This window comes from Poecilia reticulata, chromosome 10 (assembly GCF_904066995.2).
Source record: "Poecilia reticulata chromosome 10, P_reticulata-male-v2, whole genome shotgun sequence".
Taxonomy (NCBI): domain Eukaryota; kingdom Metazoa; phylum Chordata; class Actinopteri; order Cyprinodontiformes; family Poeciliidae; genus Poecilia; species Poecilia reticulata.
In genome coordinates this window covers 22,781,186-22,800,257 of record NC_088839.1, presented here as the reverse complement: position 1 = coordinate 22,800,257, position 19,072 = coordinate 22,781,186, and the positions used below count along the sequence as shown (strand labels likewise).

At 46.1% G+C, this 19,072-nt stretch overlaps 1 protein-coding gene across 1 annotated transcript; it reads left to right on the top strand.

Moving 5' to 3' along the window:
- The first annotated feature begins 1,026 nt into the window (after positions 1-1,026).
- LOC103471517 (uncharacterized) lies at positions 1,027-17,334 on the top strand. The gene is made up of 3 exons (XM_081611945.1): positions 1,027-2,901; positions 13,244-13,345; positions 17,173-17,334. Exon 1 carries the CDS (start codon positions 1,088-1,090, stop codon positions 2,600-2,602), a length of 1,515 nt encoding a protein of 504 aa, XP_081468071.1. The 5' UTR covers positions 1,027-1,087; the 3' UTR covers positions 2,603-2,901; positions 13,244-13,345; positions 17,173-17,334.
- Positions 17,335-19,072: the final 1,738 nt, after the last annotated feature.

The following is a 19,072-nucleotide window of genomic DNA, read 5'->3' as shown; positions in this document are numbered from 1 at the left end:
GTACCTTCACCCAGCTTTTACCCAAAATATCCATGCTAAATGTAACTGGTTGACAATAATAAATCTGCTAAATGTGCTGTACATTTCTATTCATCTTTCTTGAGTCGATATTTTTTGTCTCTACAAGCTCTGAACATCTGGCAACTGAAAGTTCTTCCATTTATTTCTGTGCAAATGTGAAAGCTCAGTCATATCCAGGGGTGAAAGTAGTATATATATATATATATATATATATATATATATATATATATATATATATATATATATATATATATATATATATATACTATTGTGCACAGAAAGGTAGCAAGCATATTACTTGCACACGCACACACACGCATGCATACACACACACACACACACACACATACACCTACTAAGACAAGCTATTTTGTGTTACTGACATCGTGGAGATTCCTACACACGTCTACATCCCGGAATAGCACCTGACCCAAACTCTTGCCCGAGTTCTTGAAATCTGCCTTTGAAATACAATCATGAAGCCTTTTTATCCCCAAGGCTCCTGAATGACACAAGCCAAGAACTATGTATAAGTGCTTACCTAGATTGCTCTTCTGCTTTTGTTTCTTATGTTTGGTAAAATAGTCACAGCATTAAATTGTCTCCAAAAATTTATAAAAATAAATATAATAAGTCACAGACTGTACCTAGCACTATGTAATGATTAATACATGAATAATCCTGATGAATAAATAGTAATTAAAAATAATAGTGGATAAAAGGCTTCAGAGCATTTATACCACAGCAGGTATGGAAAACCACAAAAGCAAAAATTAAATCATATACAAATCTATTAATCTCTTCATGTTAAATAAATAAAAAGTATAACGTTTTATTTAAGTATTTATGTCAGCTTGAGTCATGCAGAGCTGCTCTGATCATTTCCATAGTAACGATCAGAAGCAAGGTGTTGGCCAGAAGTCCAGTGAGCTCACTGATGAGGTCATAGATGACATCATGTACATCATAGTAGATCAAATAAGTTCTAATGCTTTAATGCTGGAATCTCTAAGCATCAGTCAAGATCTAGAAAGTTCTTGGAGATTAAGATTTGTGTAGAGCAACAATGTTTAGTTTTGCAACGGCGCTTGTTCCCCTGATATTCCCGGTTGGTTGGGGCATCGGATATGCCGTGACCACCGGGATGAAGAAAGTGTGCGATCGTTTTTTTCCAGGGAAGGATTCCAATCAAGAAGACAATCAGGATGAAGAGGACGATCTGTTTTGGAAAGGATTTCCATCCAGTTCCACAGAACAAACCGACCCGGCTGGGGAGGTTTGTTCTGGAAAGGCGTTGGATGTTGGGACCTCGGACTCCATCTCGTCCTCTGTACGAGACAGTACAGAGGATGACAGTACTGTCTCTGGACAAACCGACCCGGCTGGGGAGGTTTGTTCAGAGACGACGGTACACCGTGAGGGTGAGAATACAGTCGCAGAAAAATCCAACCCGGCTGGGGAAGATTTGTCTGCGGCTGATCTCGCAGCCAAAGCTGTGGCTGAAGTGACAGCCAAAGCTTTGGTTTCGCTGGTCCCATCCTTGCAGGAGAGTCCTCTGATGGGGACTTTCACAGGGTCCTTTGAAATACAACGTTCCCCGGACGGGGAACGTTGTAATTTAGATGAAAACAGTGTTGCTCATTTGTCTGAAAAACCATCTCTGAATGTCAAGATTTCCGTTGCTGTCGAGGTTTCCTGTTCTCCTGGAGTTAACTCAGAAGATAGCGTTGGCTCAGATCTGCTAGATGTAGGGAAGACATCTGTAGGACAAGGACAAGCGGAGGAGAACTTCAAGTTCTCAGATGAGCTCCAGAACAGCTGGGTGAACGCTGCCTTCCAGAGCATCCTAAACCTGAGCGTCACCAAGCGGTGTCTCGCTAAGGAAAGGGTTTTTCTGGAGGCATCGTCCATCCCCTGCTGTGGGAGTCTCATCCTCTCAGCTGTCCATCAGCCCGGCAAGCATTTTTGTCAGAAAGACCTTTCCCCAGTTCTGATGGAGCTGAGGGAGAAGAAGCTGCCATCAGGCGTGGGAAAGGACTATGACATCAAAAGTTTGCTGGAGTCTGTGCTGGTCTGGCTGGATTCGTTTGGCGGTGACACAGATAGAGAGTTGTATGACAACGACTCCTGCTCTAACTGTGGAGCCACTTCCCTCAGGCTCCTGAACAACGGCACCATGATTGCCCTTCCACCGGTATTATTTTCAACCAGTATATCTATACTGCTTGAATACTGGTTGGATTTGGCGTGCAAACGCAGTTGTTCAGGCTGCGGGTCACCTTGGCAGAAAAAACACTGCCTGACCGATAACAAGGTCCTGGTATTTTTTCTGCATAGGTTGACCAGGAAGTACCAAACGAAGGCCACTCAGACCATTGATGTGCCTGCAGAATGTGGGATGGAGACGTACCACCTGTCCTCCATCATCTGTGCGGATCCAAAGCTGAGAGACTTCTACTGTTATGTAATGAAAGGAGAACGAACCATGAAGGCAGACAACGAGCATGTCTTCACTGCAGACAGCGACTGCAGTGAAGACATGTCCAACAACGGTTTGATTTACATTTATGAGAAGAATTGATCAGACACCAGAGGACAAAAGGTAAAAAGATTTGACAGGTTTCCTGTTTGCAGGTTTCTCTCCGGGCACTCCGGCTTCCTGCCACAGTCTGAAATCTCCACTGAAATGATCCAGTAGGCAGAGGTGGACCCATGGAGGAGGGTCCGGTGGGCAGCACCGGTGCAGGGGGCAAAGTCTCCCAGTAGGAGACTAGGCCTTTTGGGGTTAGCACAGGGAAGTGGAGCCTCGGACAGAGCACAGGGAGGCGAAGGAGCAGCGGCAGACTGGAGACGGCGGAGGAGCAGCGGCAGACTCTGTATGTATGTATACATATATAAGATTTAGGGCACCCCTAGGTATTTATGTGTCAGAAAGACCTTTTCCCATAGGTCTTTCTGACCTATATATATATATATATATATATATATATATATATATATATATATATATATATATATATATATATATATATATATATATATATATATATATATATATATATATATATATAATAGCTGACTGTATAGCTCAATAGGTAAGTCACCAGTCTTCCACCCGGGAGACCCGGGTTCGAGGCCAGGCTGGGGGCTGGGGCAAAAAGTTACGACATTGAGCTGTCAGTGTGGGTCCTTAGGCAAGACCCTTGGAGCTATATAGCCTACCTCATACCATGAGAGACACAAATAAGCATGACATGCCGGCTCAGACGTCGCCCGGTCAAACAAGGTCTGCGTCAGGTGCTGGGGGACCAGAGCACCCTGATGAAAAGTGGGCTACTGGAACAAGACGGAAATGGGCGAGAGATGAAAACATGGATCTGTTGGAATGCTACTACTCAAGTAATCCTAGTCAGAGGGGCTACATGCAAAGACTGTGGGAGGAATGGTTAGCTCGACATCCCCAGTCAACACTAACTGCCAAACAACTAGTAGCTCAGTGTTCCAACATCCGCAAACGGCAACTGCTGTCACAACTGGAGATTGACGAGGTACGACACAAGTGCTACGGGAAGGAGCCAGGATGCCAGGTCAGAAGGGAGTCAACTACAACTCCCCGCCCAGAGACTGGGTATGTAGCCCCAGTAATGAACCAACCATCTGAGCTGAACGAGGCAGCAACTGACCTGAGAGAGAGAATCATGGCCCGAATGAACACCAGACGACCCCGACGCCAATTACAACGGCTGAGTGAAGTACCATCAGAAAGTCTCATTGAAGATGTGAATTCGGCATTGAGAACGATCCCTACCAACACCATAACAGAAACCAATGAGCTGATATACAACTCAGCATCAGTGATCCTTGAGATGCTTGGTTATAAGAGCAACCATGAGACCCAATACCCACCATGGAAAAGATGGTTAGAGGCTAAGATCAAGATAACAAGGAGGGAAGTGAGTCAACTGTCAGAGCTCCAAAGGGGTGCAATGAAAAGATCAGTACCCAAGAAGTACAGCCAGATGCCCATACCTGAAGCACTCGAAACTGCCAAACAAAGGCTCCAAGCCTTGGCCAGCCGCCTAAAGAGATACACGAGAGAGAATGAAGCCAGGAGGATTAACCGGCTCTTCGCCACCCAACCAGCTAAAGTGTACTCTCAATGGCAGGGTAATAACAACAGAGCAGACCCACCCAGGCTGGAGACTGAACAATACTGGAAAGGCATATGGGAAAGGGAGGCGTCCCACAACAGCAATGCACAGTGGCTAACCTCTCTACGAGAGGACCACAGCAACCTCCCTGAACAAGCCCCGGTAACCATCACTGTGGCAGATGTCCAAGACAGAGTCTCGGGTATGAAAAACTGGACAGCACCAGGACCTGACATGATCCATGCCTACTGGCTTAAGAAACTCACTGCCCTCCATGAACGACTGGCAGCTCAACTGAACCAGCTGCTACAAAATGGGACTCACCCTGAATGGTTAACTGAAGGGCGCACAATCCTGATACAGAAGGAACCCTCGAAGGGTTCAGTCCCATCCAACTATCGGCCAATAACCTGTCTCTCTACAACATGGAAGCTCATGTCAGGCATCATAGCGGCTAAGATAAGCGGGCACATGGATACATACATGAGCAAGGCACAGAAGGGCATAGGCATAAATAGCAGAGGAGCCAAACACCAACTCCTTGTAGACCACACAGTCGCCCGAGACTGCAAAACCCGACACACCAACCTGTGTACCGCTTGGATTGATTACAAGAAAGCCTATGACTCAATGCCACACACTTGGATCATTGAATGCTTAGAGATGTACAACATCAATAGGACTCTAAGAGCCTTCATTGCAAACTCGATGGGGCTGTGGAAAACCACCCTTGAAGCCAACTGCAAACCACTTGCACAAGTGTCCATCAAATGTGGCATATACCAAGGAGATGCTCTGTCCCCACTGCTGTTCTGCATAGGCCTGAACCCTCTCAGCCAAATCATCAACAAGACTGGCTACGGATACCGACTCAAGAATGGGGCCACGATCAGTCACCTCCTCTACATGGATGACATCAAGCTGTACGCCAAGAGCGAGCGAGACATCGACTCACTGATCCACACCACCAGGATCTACAGCACTGACATTGGGATGTCATTCGGACTAGAGAAGTGTGGTCGGATGGTTACAAAGAGAGGGAAGGTCGCCCACACAGAAGGGGTCTCACTCCCAGAAGGAACAATAGCAGACATAGAGCACAGCTACAAGTACCTGGGAATACCACAAGCAAATGGCAACCTCGATGAGGTCACAAGGAAAGGAGCCACAGCCAAATACCTCCAACGAATAAGGCAAGTCCTGAGAAGCCAGCTCAATGGCAAGAACAAGATCCGTGCAATAAACAGCTATGCCTTACCAGTAATCAGATACCCTGCCGGAATAATTAGCTGGCCAATGGAAGAGATGAAGGCCACGGATGTTAAGACTAGGAAGCTACTAACCATGCATGGAGGGTTCCACCCCAAATCCAGCACCCTGAGACTGTACACGAGCCGTAAGGAAGGAGGCAGAGGACTAGTGAGTGTGAGAGCCACTGTCCAGGATGAAACATCCAAGATCCATAAATACATCAAGGACAAAGCCTCAACGGACGATGTGCTCAGCGAATGTCTCAGGCAATGGGGAACAGAAGACAAGGTGCTGGAAGTACCATCATGGGAGGACAAGCCCCTACATGGGATGTACCACCGACAAATAACTGAGGTGGCTGATGTCAGGAAAACCTACCAATGGCTGGAGAAAGCTGGACTCAAGGACAGCACAGAGGCTCTCATCCTGGCCGCCCAGGAACAGGCCCTAAACACCAGAGCAATAGAGGCTCAGATCTACCACACCAGAGAAGACCCAAGGTGTAGGTTGTGCAAGGAGGCCCCTGAGACAGTCCAGCACATAATAGCAGGGTGCAAGATGCTGGCAGGGAAAGCATACATGGAACGACATAACCAAGTGGCGGGCATAGTGTACAGGAACATCTGTGCAGAATATGGACTGGAAGCCCCGAGATCAAAGTGGGGAACACCCCCAAAAGTGGTGGAGAATGACCGAGCTAAGATCCTGTGGGACTTCCAGATCCAGACAGACAAGATGGTAATGGCGAACCAACCGGACATTGTGGTGGTGGATAAAGAACAGAGGAAAGCCGTTGTGGTGGATGTAGCAATACCAAGTGACTACAACATCAGGAAAAAGGAGCATGAGAAATTGGAGAAATACCAGGGCCTCAGGGAGGAACTGGAAAAGACCTGGAAGGTGAAGACCACAGTGGTGCCTGTGGTCATCGGGCCCTCGGGGCAGTCACCCCCAAACTGGAGCAGTGGCTCAAACAGATCCCAGGAACAACATCAGACATCTCAGTCCAGAAATGTGCAGTTCTAGGCACAGCCAAGATACTGCGCAGAACCCTCAAGCTCCCAGGCCTCTGGTAGAGGACCCGAGCTCAGAGGATGAAACAGACCACCCGCGGAGGGTGAGAAGGGAATTTTTTTTATATATATATATATATATATATATATATATATATATATATATATATATATGGGAGCAGACCCACCCAGGCTGGAGACTGAACAATACTGGCAAGGCATATGGGAGAGGGAAGCGTCCCACAACAGCAATGCACAGTGGCTAACCTCTCTACGAGAGGACCACAGCAACCTCCCTGAACAAGCCCCGGTAACCATCACTGTGGCAGATGTCCAAGACAGAGTCTCGGGTATGAAAAACTGGACAGCACCAGGACCTGACATGATCCATGCCTACTGGCTTAAGAAACTCACTGCCCTCCATGAGCGACTGGCAGCTCAACTGAACCAGCTGCTACAAAATGGGACTCACCCTGAATGGTTAACTGAAGGGCACACAATCCTGATACAGAAGGAACCCTCGAAGGGTTCAGTCCCATCCAACTATCGGCCAATAACCTGTCTCTCTACAACATGGAAGCTCATGTCAGGCATCATAGCGGCTAAGATAAGCGGGCACATGGATAAATACATGAGCAAGGCACAGAAGGGCATAGGCATAAATAGCAGAGGAGCCAAACACCAACTCCTTGTAGACCACACAGTCGCCCGAGACTGCAAAACCCGACACACCAACCTGTGTACCGCTTGGATTGATTACAAGAAAGCCTACGACTCAATGCCACACACTTGGATCATTGAATGCTTAGAGATGTACAACATCAATAGGACTCTAAGAGCCTTCATTGCAAACTCGATGGGGCTGTGGAAAACCACCCTTGAAGCCAACTGCAAACCACTTGCACAAGTGTCCATCAAATGTGGCATATACCAAGGAGATGCTCTGTCCCCACTGCTGTTCTGCATAGGCCTGAACCCTCTCAGCCAAATCATCAACAAGACTGGCTACGGATACCGACTCAAGAATGGGGCCACGATCAGTCACCAGCTCTACATGGATGGCATCAAGCTGTACGCCAAGAGCGAGCGAGACATCGACTCACTGATCCACACCACCAGGATCTACAGCACTGACATTGGGATGTCATTCGGACTAGAGAAGTGTGGTCGGATGGTTACAAAGAGAGGGAAGGTCGCCCACACAGAAGGGGTCTCACTCCCAGAAGGAACAATAGCAGACATAGAGCACAGCTACAAGTACCTGGGAATACCACAAGCAAATGGCAACCTCGATGAGGTCACAAGGAAAGGAGCCACAGCCAAATACCTCCAACGAATAAGGCAAGTCCTGAGAAGCCAGCTCAATGGCAAGAACAAGATCCGTGCAATAAACAGCTATGCCTTACCAGTAATCAGATACCCTGCCGGAATAATTAGCTGGCCAATGGAAGAGATGAAGGCCACGGATGTTAAGACTAGGAAGCTACTAACCATGCATGGAGGGTTCTACCCCAAATCCAGCACCCTGAGACTGTACACGAGCCGTAAGGAAGGAGGCAGAGGACTAGTGAGTGTGAGAGCCACTGTCCAGGATGAAACATCCAAGATCCATAAATACATCAAGGACAAAGCCTCAACGGACGATGTGCTCAGCGAATGTCTCAGACAAAGGGGAACAGAAGACAAGGTGCTGGAAGTACCATCATGGGAGGACAAGCCCCTACATGGGATGTACCACCGACAAATAACTGAAGTGGCTGATGTCAGGAAAACCTACCAATGGCTGGAGAAAGCTGGACTCAAGGACAGCACAGAGGCTCTCATCCTGGCCGCCCAGGAACAGGCCCTAAACACCAGAGCAATAGAGGCTCAGATCTACCACACCAGACAAGACCCAAGGTGTAGGTTGTGCAAGGAGGCCCCTGAGACAGTCCAGCACATAATAGCAGGGTGCAAGATGCTGGCAGGGAAAGCGTACATGGAACGACATAACCAAGTGGCGGGCATAGTGTACAGGAACATCTGTGCAGAATATGGACTGGAAGCCCCGAGATCAAAGTGGGGAACACCCCCAAAAGTGGTGGAGAATGACCGAGCTAAGATCCTGTGGGACTTCCAGATCCAGACAGACAAGATGGTAATGGCGAACCAACCGGACATTGTGGTGGTGGATAAAGAACAGAGGAAAGCCGTTGTGGTGGCTGTAGCAATACCAAGTGACTACAACATCAGGAAAAAGGAGCATGAGAAATTGGAGAAATACCAGGGCCTCAGGGAGGAACTGGAAAAGACCTGGAAGGTGAAGACCACAGTGGTGCCTGTGGTCATTGGGGCCCTCGGGGCAGTCACCCCCAAACTGGAGCAGTGGCTCAAACAGATCCCAGGAACAACATCAGACATCTCAGTCCAGAAATGTGCAGTTCTAGGCACAGCCAAGATACTGCGCAGAACCCTCAAGCTCCCAGGTCTCTGGTAGAGGACCCGAGCTCAGAGGATGAAACAGACCACCCGCGGAGGGTGAGAAGGGAATTTATATATATATATATATATATATATATATATATATATATATATATATATATATATATATATATGGTAATGGCGAACCAACCGGACATTGTGGTGGTGGATAAAGAACAGAGGAAAGCCGTTGTGGTGGATGTAGCAATACCAAGTGACTACAACATCAGGAAAAAGGAGCATGAGAAATTGGAGAAGTACCAGGGCCTCAGGGAGGAACTGGAAAAGACCTGGAAGGTGAAGACCACAGTGGTGCCTGTGGTCATCGGGGCCCTCGGGGCAGTCACCCCCAAACTGGAGCAGTGGCTCAAACAGATCCCAGGAACAACATCAGACATCTCAGTCCAGAAATGTGCAGTTCTAGGCACAGCCAAGATACTGCGCAGAACCCTCAAGCTCCCAGGCCTCTGGTAGAGGACCCGAGCTCAGAGGATGAAACAGACCACCCGCGGAGGGTGAGAAGGGAATTTTTTTTTTTATGTGTGTGTGTGTAGGTGTGTGTGAGTACACCTACACACACACACATATGTGGGTATATATGTGTGGTTTTAGACAGACAGACAGACAGACAGACAGACAGACAGACAGACAGACAGACAGACAGACAGACAGACAGACAGACAGACAGACAGACAGACAGACAGACAGACAGATAGATAGATAGATAGATAGATAGATAGATAGATAGATAGATAAAGATAGATAGATAGATAGATAGAATCTACAACTAGACACATATGGAGGACCAAAACTGACATAATAAGAAATAAAAAATAAATATGTAAACAAAAGAATAAATATATATCCGACATATATAAAAAAATAACAAATATATAAAATAACATATATATACTGCTCAAAAAAATAAAGAGAACACTTCAGTGTTCACTTAAATGTTAAAGTGTTCCCTTTATTTTTTTGAGCAGTGTATATATCGGATAGAGAATCTCTGTGAAAATCCACTAGGGAGTCTTGGAACACATTTTGAGTTGGATTTAGATCTATAGTTTGACTAGAGTAGAATTTGATCCAAACTTTTCTATCAGACTGCTTTTTTTTTATCACTGTTGTCCTGCTGGAAAGTAGACCTTCACTCCGGTCACAAATCTTTTGTAACCTCTAACTAACTGCTGTCTAGGATTCACCATGTTTAACGTTGGAAGTAGTGTGCGTTCAGGGTGATGTGTAATGATAAATTTCTGCCAGCATTTATTTTCCATAGAACCTAAAAAACATGTAGCTAATGCAGCTAGTTTTACATGTCTGATGAATCATTCATGACTTGTGGTAAGCTGCAAATGGGACTTCTAGCTTTACTTTAACAAACTCTTGCTTCCTGCCTCTCTGCCACACCAGACTATATAGTTTATAACTAACAGTTGATTTCTCTTGACCTCCAAACAACTAATGCTCCCCACTGCTTCGTTCTCTAATTGTAGCTCTCTTTGTCTGACTTTTCAGTTTAGGTGGACCGAAATGTCTTGGTATGGTTGCAGCTTCTGCTTTCAAGTAATTCTAAATGCGACTACGTGCCACACTAGTTTTGTTTCTATTTTTTTCTTTCACTTTTAATGCACTACATTGTGTTTCTTTTGAAGATCCATGGTTAAAACATGCCAATATATGGAACAGTTTAAAGTTCATGAATGCTTTTGCAAAGCCGTTTAAGTATATTGCCTTCTTAAACTTCCACTGAGGACAAACATTTACAGCTCATAATATTTTGGCTTCAATTTTAAAAAGAGCATTTAAATCCCACTGTGAAACTGTGGTTTCTCTGGCGGTTTCTTTCATTGATCCCTCCTTCTTATTGCAGTACGTTTATAATTATTTGACTGTAACAGGAAAAAGCACACATGTATACCTTTATTCTAATGGGATGTTTTTCTTCATTTTCTGACCAGACCAGGCTGAATGTAGTTCTCCATTTCAATGTAAATCAGTCTCTGTTCATCTTTCCCTCATGGGTATTCTGTATTGAATACACTAGGTTTGAAAGTATTATGGTTCCGTTATTTTCTTAGTGCAATAGCTTAACAATAGCTTAACTTCAATTCCAATTAACTTCCATAACAGGAGGCTGAATTGGTAATTTTGCTCACATTTGAAGAAATTGTATTCTATGTGAAACAAGTTTTTCTTCTCATCGTGTGACACCAGCATACAGACTTTTATTAGCTTTTGTCCTGAAATGTCTCAGTATCTTTGACTTATTCCAGATGTTAATTCAAAACACAAAGAGCAGGAATACTCTGAAATTAGTTAATGTATTCTTTCTATTTTGTGTGTGTGTTCTGTAACAGAGTTGTATGTTTAAATACTTAAACTGGTTGCATCACCACATTATAGAATATTTTTATTTAGTCTATCTCTCCTATAACACACACACACACAAACACATTGCAACATCCAAGCAGCTTTGGCATACTGGGGTTTTCCTACAAAGTATTAAAACAAACCCAACAGCCTCAGACACCGGGAGGTAGAACCAAAACACCGAGCAAAACTTACCTGTTATCATATTCCATCATCCATCCTTCAATTTACTTTGCATTTATGTGCAAAAAAGCCTATTTTAGCCCAGCATACTTGCCTACTTGTTTAGATTGCATAGTGTACTCCAAACACACTCAAACACACATGTATGTGTACTCAATTAACACATAAATGTGACTGTACTTCACTGCTACAGATAGTCAGCACAATGAGCTTTGAGTGTCAGGTGGGCAGTGTGCTTATCCACGTTTTTCACAGTCATGGTGTTACACACTTATTTCTATGATTAACTTACTGACTTAACTTACTTTTATTCAGCAATCAGTGTGTAAATCATGAGACGAGTTCGCTGTGTGTACAGAAAATGTACCTCAAGAGATTTTTTTACATGAATTTCAAAAGGAATGTAATTCAAATCTTGCTCACTAGCACATTCAACAAAGTACAGGCAAAAAAATGTTGACAATTTTTGACACTTTGATATATTTGCAGATTAATACAATTCTCCATTTGGACAAGTGAATGGTTTTCAGTGGAGGTTTAGCATCCTAATAGTTTGAAGAGCATTTAAATATGCATTTAAACTTGACATAGAAAATGAGTTTCATAGTTCCTGAGCATTACTAAAAGCAGAGCTGTCATTTAACAACTAAACATCAACCAGCACTTTTAAAGGGGTAGTATTATGTGTTAGCCAGGCACCTAATGTCATTTTATAGCATAATCAAGTAACTGCTACCTTCAGTTGTTATGATGGTGCTATACATATCAAATATGACTTAAAATAAATTTTATTTCCTGATTTATTGAAATCGAGCCTCTGTCTCTTTAAATATTCTTGCTTTTTCTGAAACTCCGCCTTCAGGAAGTCATCACATATCTTCTCTATTAACCTTTAAGTAACGATTGTACTGAGAAGCAGCTTGTATGATGAGCTCAGAAGATGCGTGGCTCCACCAGGTGTTTGCTAATTGCTGCTGGTAACAGAGCTGATCAGGGGAGTGCTGCTTTGTGAGGCAGAAGCTCTGTATCAGTGTTGCCAAACTGGGTGGGTTTCCACTCAATTGTGCCTTTTTGAACACATTTAACTGGAAAGAAACAAAATTGGGCAGGTTGTTAAAGTTTGGACTGCTTTTTGCAAGATTTGGCAGAGTTTTAGAAAGTGTTCTTAGGAAAATTCTGAATTCTTTCAAATTTCCTTGCACAGCAGAAACTTGAATAAAATGCAGTCTTATTGCACTTATCTTATTAACTTATTTTGAAATCTCTAGAATCTGTCGAAGATTTCTCAAACATGCATGAAACTGTTGTGGCAACATTGCAAGTATGTTTTTGATGAGAGAATAATATGATAACATGATGTAAAGCTCAAAAAACTTTATTTAACATATTGCCCCTTTAAAATGTGACTGTCATTCTCTTTGGCAACGAGAATCATGAGATACTGAAATATCACAATGCAAAAGGGCAGACTTTTTATGTCACCCTCTACATCAGGTTCTGTTGTGTATTTGATGTGTCACTAATCCTTTTGAATCCATTTGAATCTGAGAGAAATGTGTCCGTTTTTAATTGTCTTTTTTGTCCTTGTTTCAAATTGTAGAGCTCAGGTGACAAACTTTTTGCCAGATTTATCAGCACCTTGTTGTTTGTTCGCTGGGACAGACAATAAACACGTGACTACACAAATCATATGTGGCCATTGTTCTACGAACACGTCAGAGCCAAATCTACATCAGATTTTGAGAAATGAGGCCCTAGGTGTTTATGAGTGTTTTTTTTTTTTCCCAGAAACTAAAGGTTCTATACACCTGGGCCATGGAGAATTGCAACAATACCAGGACACAGAAAAGACAGCTTTTACTTTCCTATCAGGAACAAAATGAGGACAAGGTGATTGATTTTTTCCTTATCTTTTCCTATCTGTGTACATCCTTATCTGCGCTGTCTTTTCCGTTTGTGCTGATCTTTGTCGATCTTTTACATCAGAATTAGAATAAGTACTTGTTAGAAATTCAGCATGAGTATTGTACGAGAATGCCGATGCATGTCAAGCCGTCTGGATGAAAATAGCATTTTCTAAAGTCGCTCTCCATTAACATCTGTGCTACCTTAGTTTACAATGTTATATGATAAATCACTAGATCTTGCAAAAGTTAAAAGAGACAAACAGGGAAAATGAAAGTGAAGAACTCTAAAACATGTTATATGACATCCTATTGTAAAATGGCTAGATATCAGTTCTGTCATGATCCGTGTTTCTATGTGTTTATTTTCTAGTTTCTGTGTGATTCTGTTCCCTGTTAGTCCTGTCTCTGCGTCTTTCCCCGTTGATTGTCTCCCAGGTGTGTCTCGTTCCCGTGATTGCCCCGTGTGTATTTAGTCTCCCCTGTTGTCTGTGTTCTTCGTCGGGTCCTTGTCTATTCCTTGTCAATTGATGTCACCTGTCTCCGTGCTACCAGTTTCCTCGTGCTGTCTCCCTGTTGTTCCTTGTGAGAGTTCTTTATCATTAAATTCATCATTTACCGCTACATCCTGGGTCCTGCCTGCGTCTCTCCTCACCTACCACCACTAACCACCGCCTCATGACAGAAGGACCCGACCACGACCAATACCGGTGAGAAACGCCTACGTCATGGACCCAGCAGACCGTCGTTCCCTGTTTAGGGAGGTCAGGAGATACGACGAGGAATTAAAAAAACCATATTCTCCGTTCACCCGCCTCAACGCCGCCATTCGGATGGTGATCCACCTAGACAGGTGGATCCAGCTCCTCCCCGGCTTGGGCTTGGAGGATTTCTACCAGGAGGTAAAACTGGAGCTGGAGACGGTAAAGGCTGTGCTGGCAGCAAGACCTAAGCCAGCTCCGTCTCTTCGCCCAGCCTGCCCGTCTCCAGCCGCCACAGCCTGGTCACCCTGTCCTGCACCCGCTGCCGGCGTGCAGCTCCCCGAGCTTCCTGCACCCACTGCCGGCGTGCAGCTCCCCGAGTTTCCTGCGCCCGCTGCCGACGACCGGATGAGTCCCTGGTGGGGGACTCGTATGGCGATCTGCCCACCAGGTGTCGGGCCACGGCGATACCATCGCTCTGAGCCGCCGGAGGTCCCGGCCCCGGGGCATCGACGTCGCCGCCGCCCTCGACCACCGGAGTTTCCCGTGCCCGCTGCCGGTGAGCAGCCGCCGGAGTCCGCTGCCGGTGTGCAGTTCCCCTCAGAGTCCCCTAGCGTTCCCCCAGAGCATCCTAGCGTCCCCCCAGAGCATCCTAGCGTCCCCCCAGAGCATCCTAGCGTTCCCCCAGAGCATCCTAGCGTCCCCCCAGAGCATCCTAGCGTTCCCCCAGAGCATCCTAGCGTTCCCCCAGAGCATCCTAGCGTTCCCCCAGAGCATCCTAGCGTCCTCCCAGAGCTTCCTAGCGTCCTCCCAGAGCTTCCTAGCGTCCTCCCAGAGCTTCCTAGCGTCCTCCCAGAGCTTCCTAGCGTCCTCCCAGAGCTTCCTAGCGTCCTCCCAGAGCTTCCTAGCGTCCTCCCAGAGCTTCCTAGCGTCCTCCCAGAGCTTCCTAGCGTCCTCCCAGAGCTTCCTAGCGTCCTCCCAGAGCTTCCTAGCGTCCTCCCAGAGCTTCCTAGCGTCCTCCAGAGCCCTAGCGTCCTCCAGAGTCCCTAGCGTCCCTCCAGAGTCCCTAGCGTCCCTCCAGAGTCCCCTAGCGTCCCTCCAGAGTCCCCTAGCGTCCCTCCAGAGTCCCCTAGCGTCCCTCCAGAGTCCCCTAGCGTCCCTCCAGAGTCCCCTAGCGTCCCTCCAGAGTCCCCTAGCGTCCCTCCAGAGTCCCCTAGCGTCCCTCCAGAGTCCCCTAGCGTCCCTCCAGAGTCCCCTAGCGTCCCTCCAGAGTCCCCTAGCGTCCCTCCAGAGTCCCCTAGCGTCCCTCCAGAGTCCCCTAGCGCTCCGCCCGAGCTCCCAGCTCCCGCAGCAGCCGGCGCTCCGCCCGAGCTCCCAGCTCCCGCAGCAGCCGGCGCTCCGCCCGAGCTCCCAGCTCCAGAGCTCCCAGCGCCCGCAGCAGCCGGCGCTCCGCCAGAGCTCCCAGCGCCCGCAGCAGCCGGCGCTCCGCCAGAGCTCCCAGCGCCCGCAGCAGCCGGCGCTCCGCCAGAGCTCTCCGAGTCCGCTGCCGGTGCGCAGCTCCCCGGTGAACCTCCCGAGAATCCAGCCGGCCGTCCTGCCGGTTCCCCGGCCTCTGCTCCGCCCGAGCCCTCGGCCTCTGCTCCGCCCGAGCCCTCGGCCTCTGCTCCGCCCGAGCCCTCGGCCTCTGCTCCGCCCGAGCCCACGGCCTCTGCTCCGCCCGGACCCCAGTCTCCAGCGCCTGCAGCAGCCGGCGCTCCGACCGGCCCACCGCGGCACAAGCTCCGCCTCCAGCGTCGCCGCCCACCGCGGCCCAAGCTCCGCCTCCTGCGTCGCCGCCCACCGCGGCTCAAGCTCCGCCTCCTGCGTCGCCGCCCACCGCGGCTCAAGCTCCGCCTCCTGCGTCGCCGCCCACCGCGGCTCAAGCTCCGCCTCCAGCGTCGCCGCCCGCCGCGGCTCAAGCTCCGCCTCCTGCGTCGCCGCCCGCCGCGGCTCAAGCTCCGCCTCCTGCGTCGCCGCCCGCCGCGGCTCAAGCTCCGCCTCCTGCGTCGCCGCCCGCCGCGGCTCAAGCTCCGCCTCCTGCGTCGCCGCCCGCCGCGGCTCAAGCTCCGCCTCCTGCGTCGCCGCCCGCCGGACCTCCCACGAGAGGTCTGCCTCCTGTGCCGTGGTCGGCCCCCGGAGGGTTTTGCGGTGCTTATTTCGTTTTGGATTTGTTTTTTGTTTTCTGGACTCTGGCCCTCCTACCGTCGCCCCTCCGCCCACCCTGTTGGGATCTGGTTTGTTTTCTGGACTCTGGCCCTCCTGCCGTCGCCCCTCCGCCCACCCTGTTGGGTTGTTTTTTGTTTGTTGGACTTTTTCTTGTTGGGCGCCTGGTAGTCGCCCCTTGAGGAGGGGGTACTGTCATGATCCGTGTTTCTATGTGTTTATTTTCTAGTTTCTGTGTGATTCTGTTCCCTGTTAGTCCTGTCTCTGCGTCTTTCCCCGTTGATTGTCTCCCAGGTGTGTCTCGTTCCCGTGATTGCCCCGTGTGTATTTAGTCTCCCCTGTTGTCTGTATTCTTCGTCGGGTCCTTGTCTATTCCTTGTCAATTGATGTCACCTGTCTCCGTGCTACCAGTTTCCTCGTGCTGTCTCCCTGTTGTTCCTTGTGAGAGTTCTTTATCATTAAATTCATCATTTACCGCTACATCCTGGGTCCTGCCTGCGTCTCTCCTCACCTACCTCCACTAACCACCGCCTCATGACAAGTTCTCTAATCAAATTGTTATGAATTATTAATTGTAGAATGAACAATAAACCTGAAGAAAACGATAGTGGTATTTTATCCATGGCTGTATGCCTGCATAGGTCTAAAACTTACAAGTAATTGCATTTTGTCTGTAATTTACACAACTATTCCAGTTATTTAATTCTGGCTGGATGGTAAAAAAGTGTTTATATATATATATATGCTATTTTGCTATTTTCATATATGCTATTTTCATATATATATATATAGATATATATATATATAACATGTCTGTTTTAAATAATTCCTTATGTGTATGTAACGTCCACATTAGTAACTGTTATTTATCTACATTTAAGTGCTATAAGCTATAACATCTGATTGCCAGGGAGCAGAAGGAGAGCAACATGGCTGACATGATGGAGAACCGTCAGAACACCTGGATCTCCTTCAGGAGGAAGCAGCTACCAGCAGAGATGGCAGAGCAACAAGGAGAGTTGAGACAAACAAAAGAAAAATAAAAAAATAAAAGCTGTTGTGTCTCAGTGAACAGTCTCTTTATTTCTGCTCACTCCACACATTATTGCACTTACTGTAGTTTATAACAAGGTCTTAATACAATCCTCCCAAAACGTGAGGACCTTTAGCCAGAGTGAAAATAACATTATATTATATAAATATTTCATTGAACTTAACATTGTAGATTACCAATGAAGCCATCCAAAACTGAATACATTATTCAGCAAACCAAACATATTGACATTATCAGGGCAGCTATTAACAAGAACCCAAAATACAAATCATGTTTGTTAGTTTCTAGTTTATACATAATCATTCTATCCACTCACTCTTTGTCTGCCTGGAGAATCTTCAATGTAAGAAAGTGAGAAAATGTGTCCAAAACCTGGAACCTTAATTAGTGATAATTAAGACTGAGTTTAAACTATTAATTCTTAGTGTCCAAAATGTGAAATCATGGAAGAGGAACCAGTCAGATTGGAAGGAATAAAGCTTTATTTGTTCTCAGTATAACTTGGACACAGGTGAATCATAAATAAATGTATTGAGAAGTTAAAAATAACAGATGGTTAATGCACTTCAACTCCGTAAGAACATCAGACACTTTTTTAATTTGATCAGCATCTTGAGCTCATGTGATTGCTGCTCCAGAAAGGTGAAGGTCTCTGGACATCCTGAAGGTAAACACCGACTGGCAGGAAGACGGACACTGACGAGACGTCCTACAACCCAAAGGCTTCACGAAGAACCACGATGGTCTGCGGCGGCAGTTTGCCAACATGAAAACACATTGGAATATATTATGAATTAATTCTGACATTTTTAAATTATTCGCAACACCGTGACTAACATTAGCTCATGTATATTCGGCACTATTACAAGTTTTATCGTAGTTTAAAAATCATCGTTAGCTTACCTGAACCGTCTGAGCCACCTGCAATTGTGATGGTGCAAAGAACAAGAATATTTTTTCCACTCTGGCTGCTGTTAGGCCTACTGATTTTAAGTTGAATGTTCATTGCATTTTTCTTAGACACCTGTGAAAATAATTTCTATTCCTATGGTTTTTTTTGTTCTCTGGGAAATTATTTTTGATGATAAATACAGAAACAAGCATAACAATCAAAACGTCTACAATAGTTATAGTAATATTAATGATAAAATAATGGTCAGTGCAAAGTAGCCTGCAAATTCTTTGGTGGGGGGCGGTGAGGGACCTGGATATGGGCTAGGGGGGCGCTGGCCCAAAAAAGGTTGAGAAACACTGGTCTATATCATCAGAAAGTCACTCATAATGTGACATGGACAGAAAATATTGCATGGTATTGACATTTCTTTAAATAAAATTGTTACTGTGGAGAACCAACTCTTAAAGTGCCTCTACCAGCTTTGTTCACATAGAAACCAAAATCTCTGAACATTTTCTTTCTTTTGCAAAACAGTAAAATGTTTTAGTTCAATGACAAGAAACTAGGATGCACAGCTGGGTCCTTGTTTCATTCTCATAGGTTTTCTTTGATCCTCCAGGGAGACTGGCACCAAAGTGAACAACAGGAAAAAGACACTAGGTTATTGTATTCTGGATATTTTATGGTGTAATTTTTTTTCTCACAAATCATTTGGTATGTATGTTAAAAATAAATGTTTTTGGTTTAATCTATCTCATCTTGAGATTTGCTTCATAACTATCTTGCTTTAAGCTTCCTACAGTTTTCTTCCTGACCTAGTGAGTTCCTTAGTCTTTAATAATATACTAAATACTAAGGTTC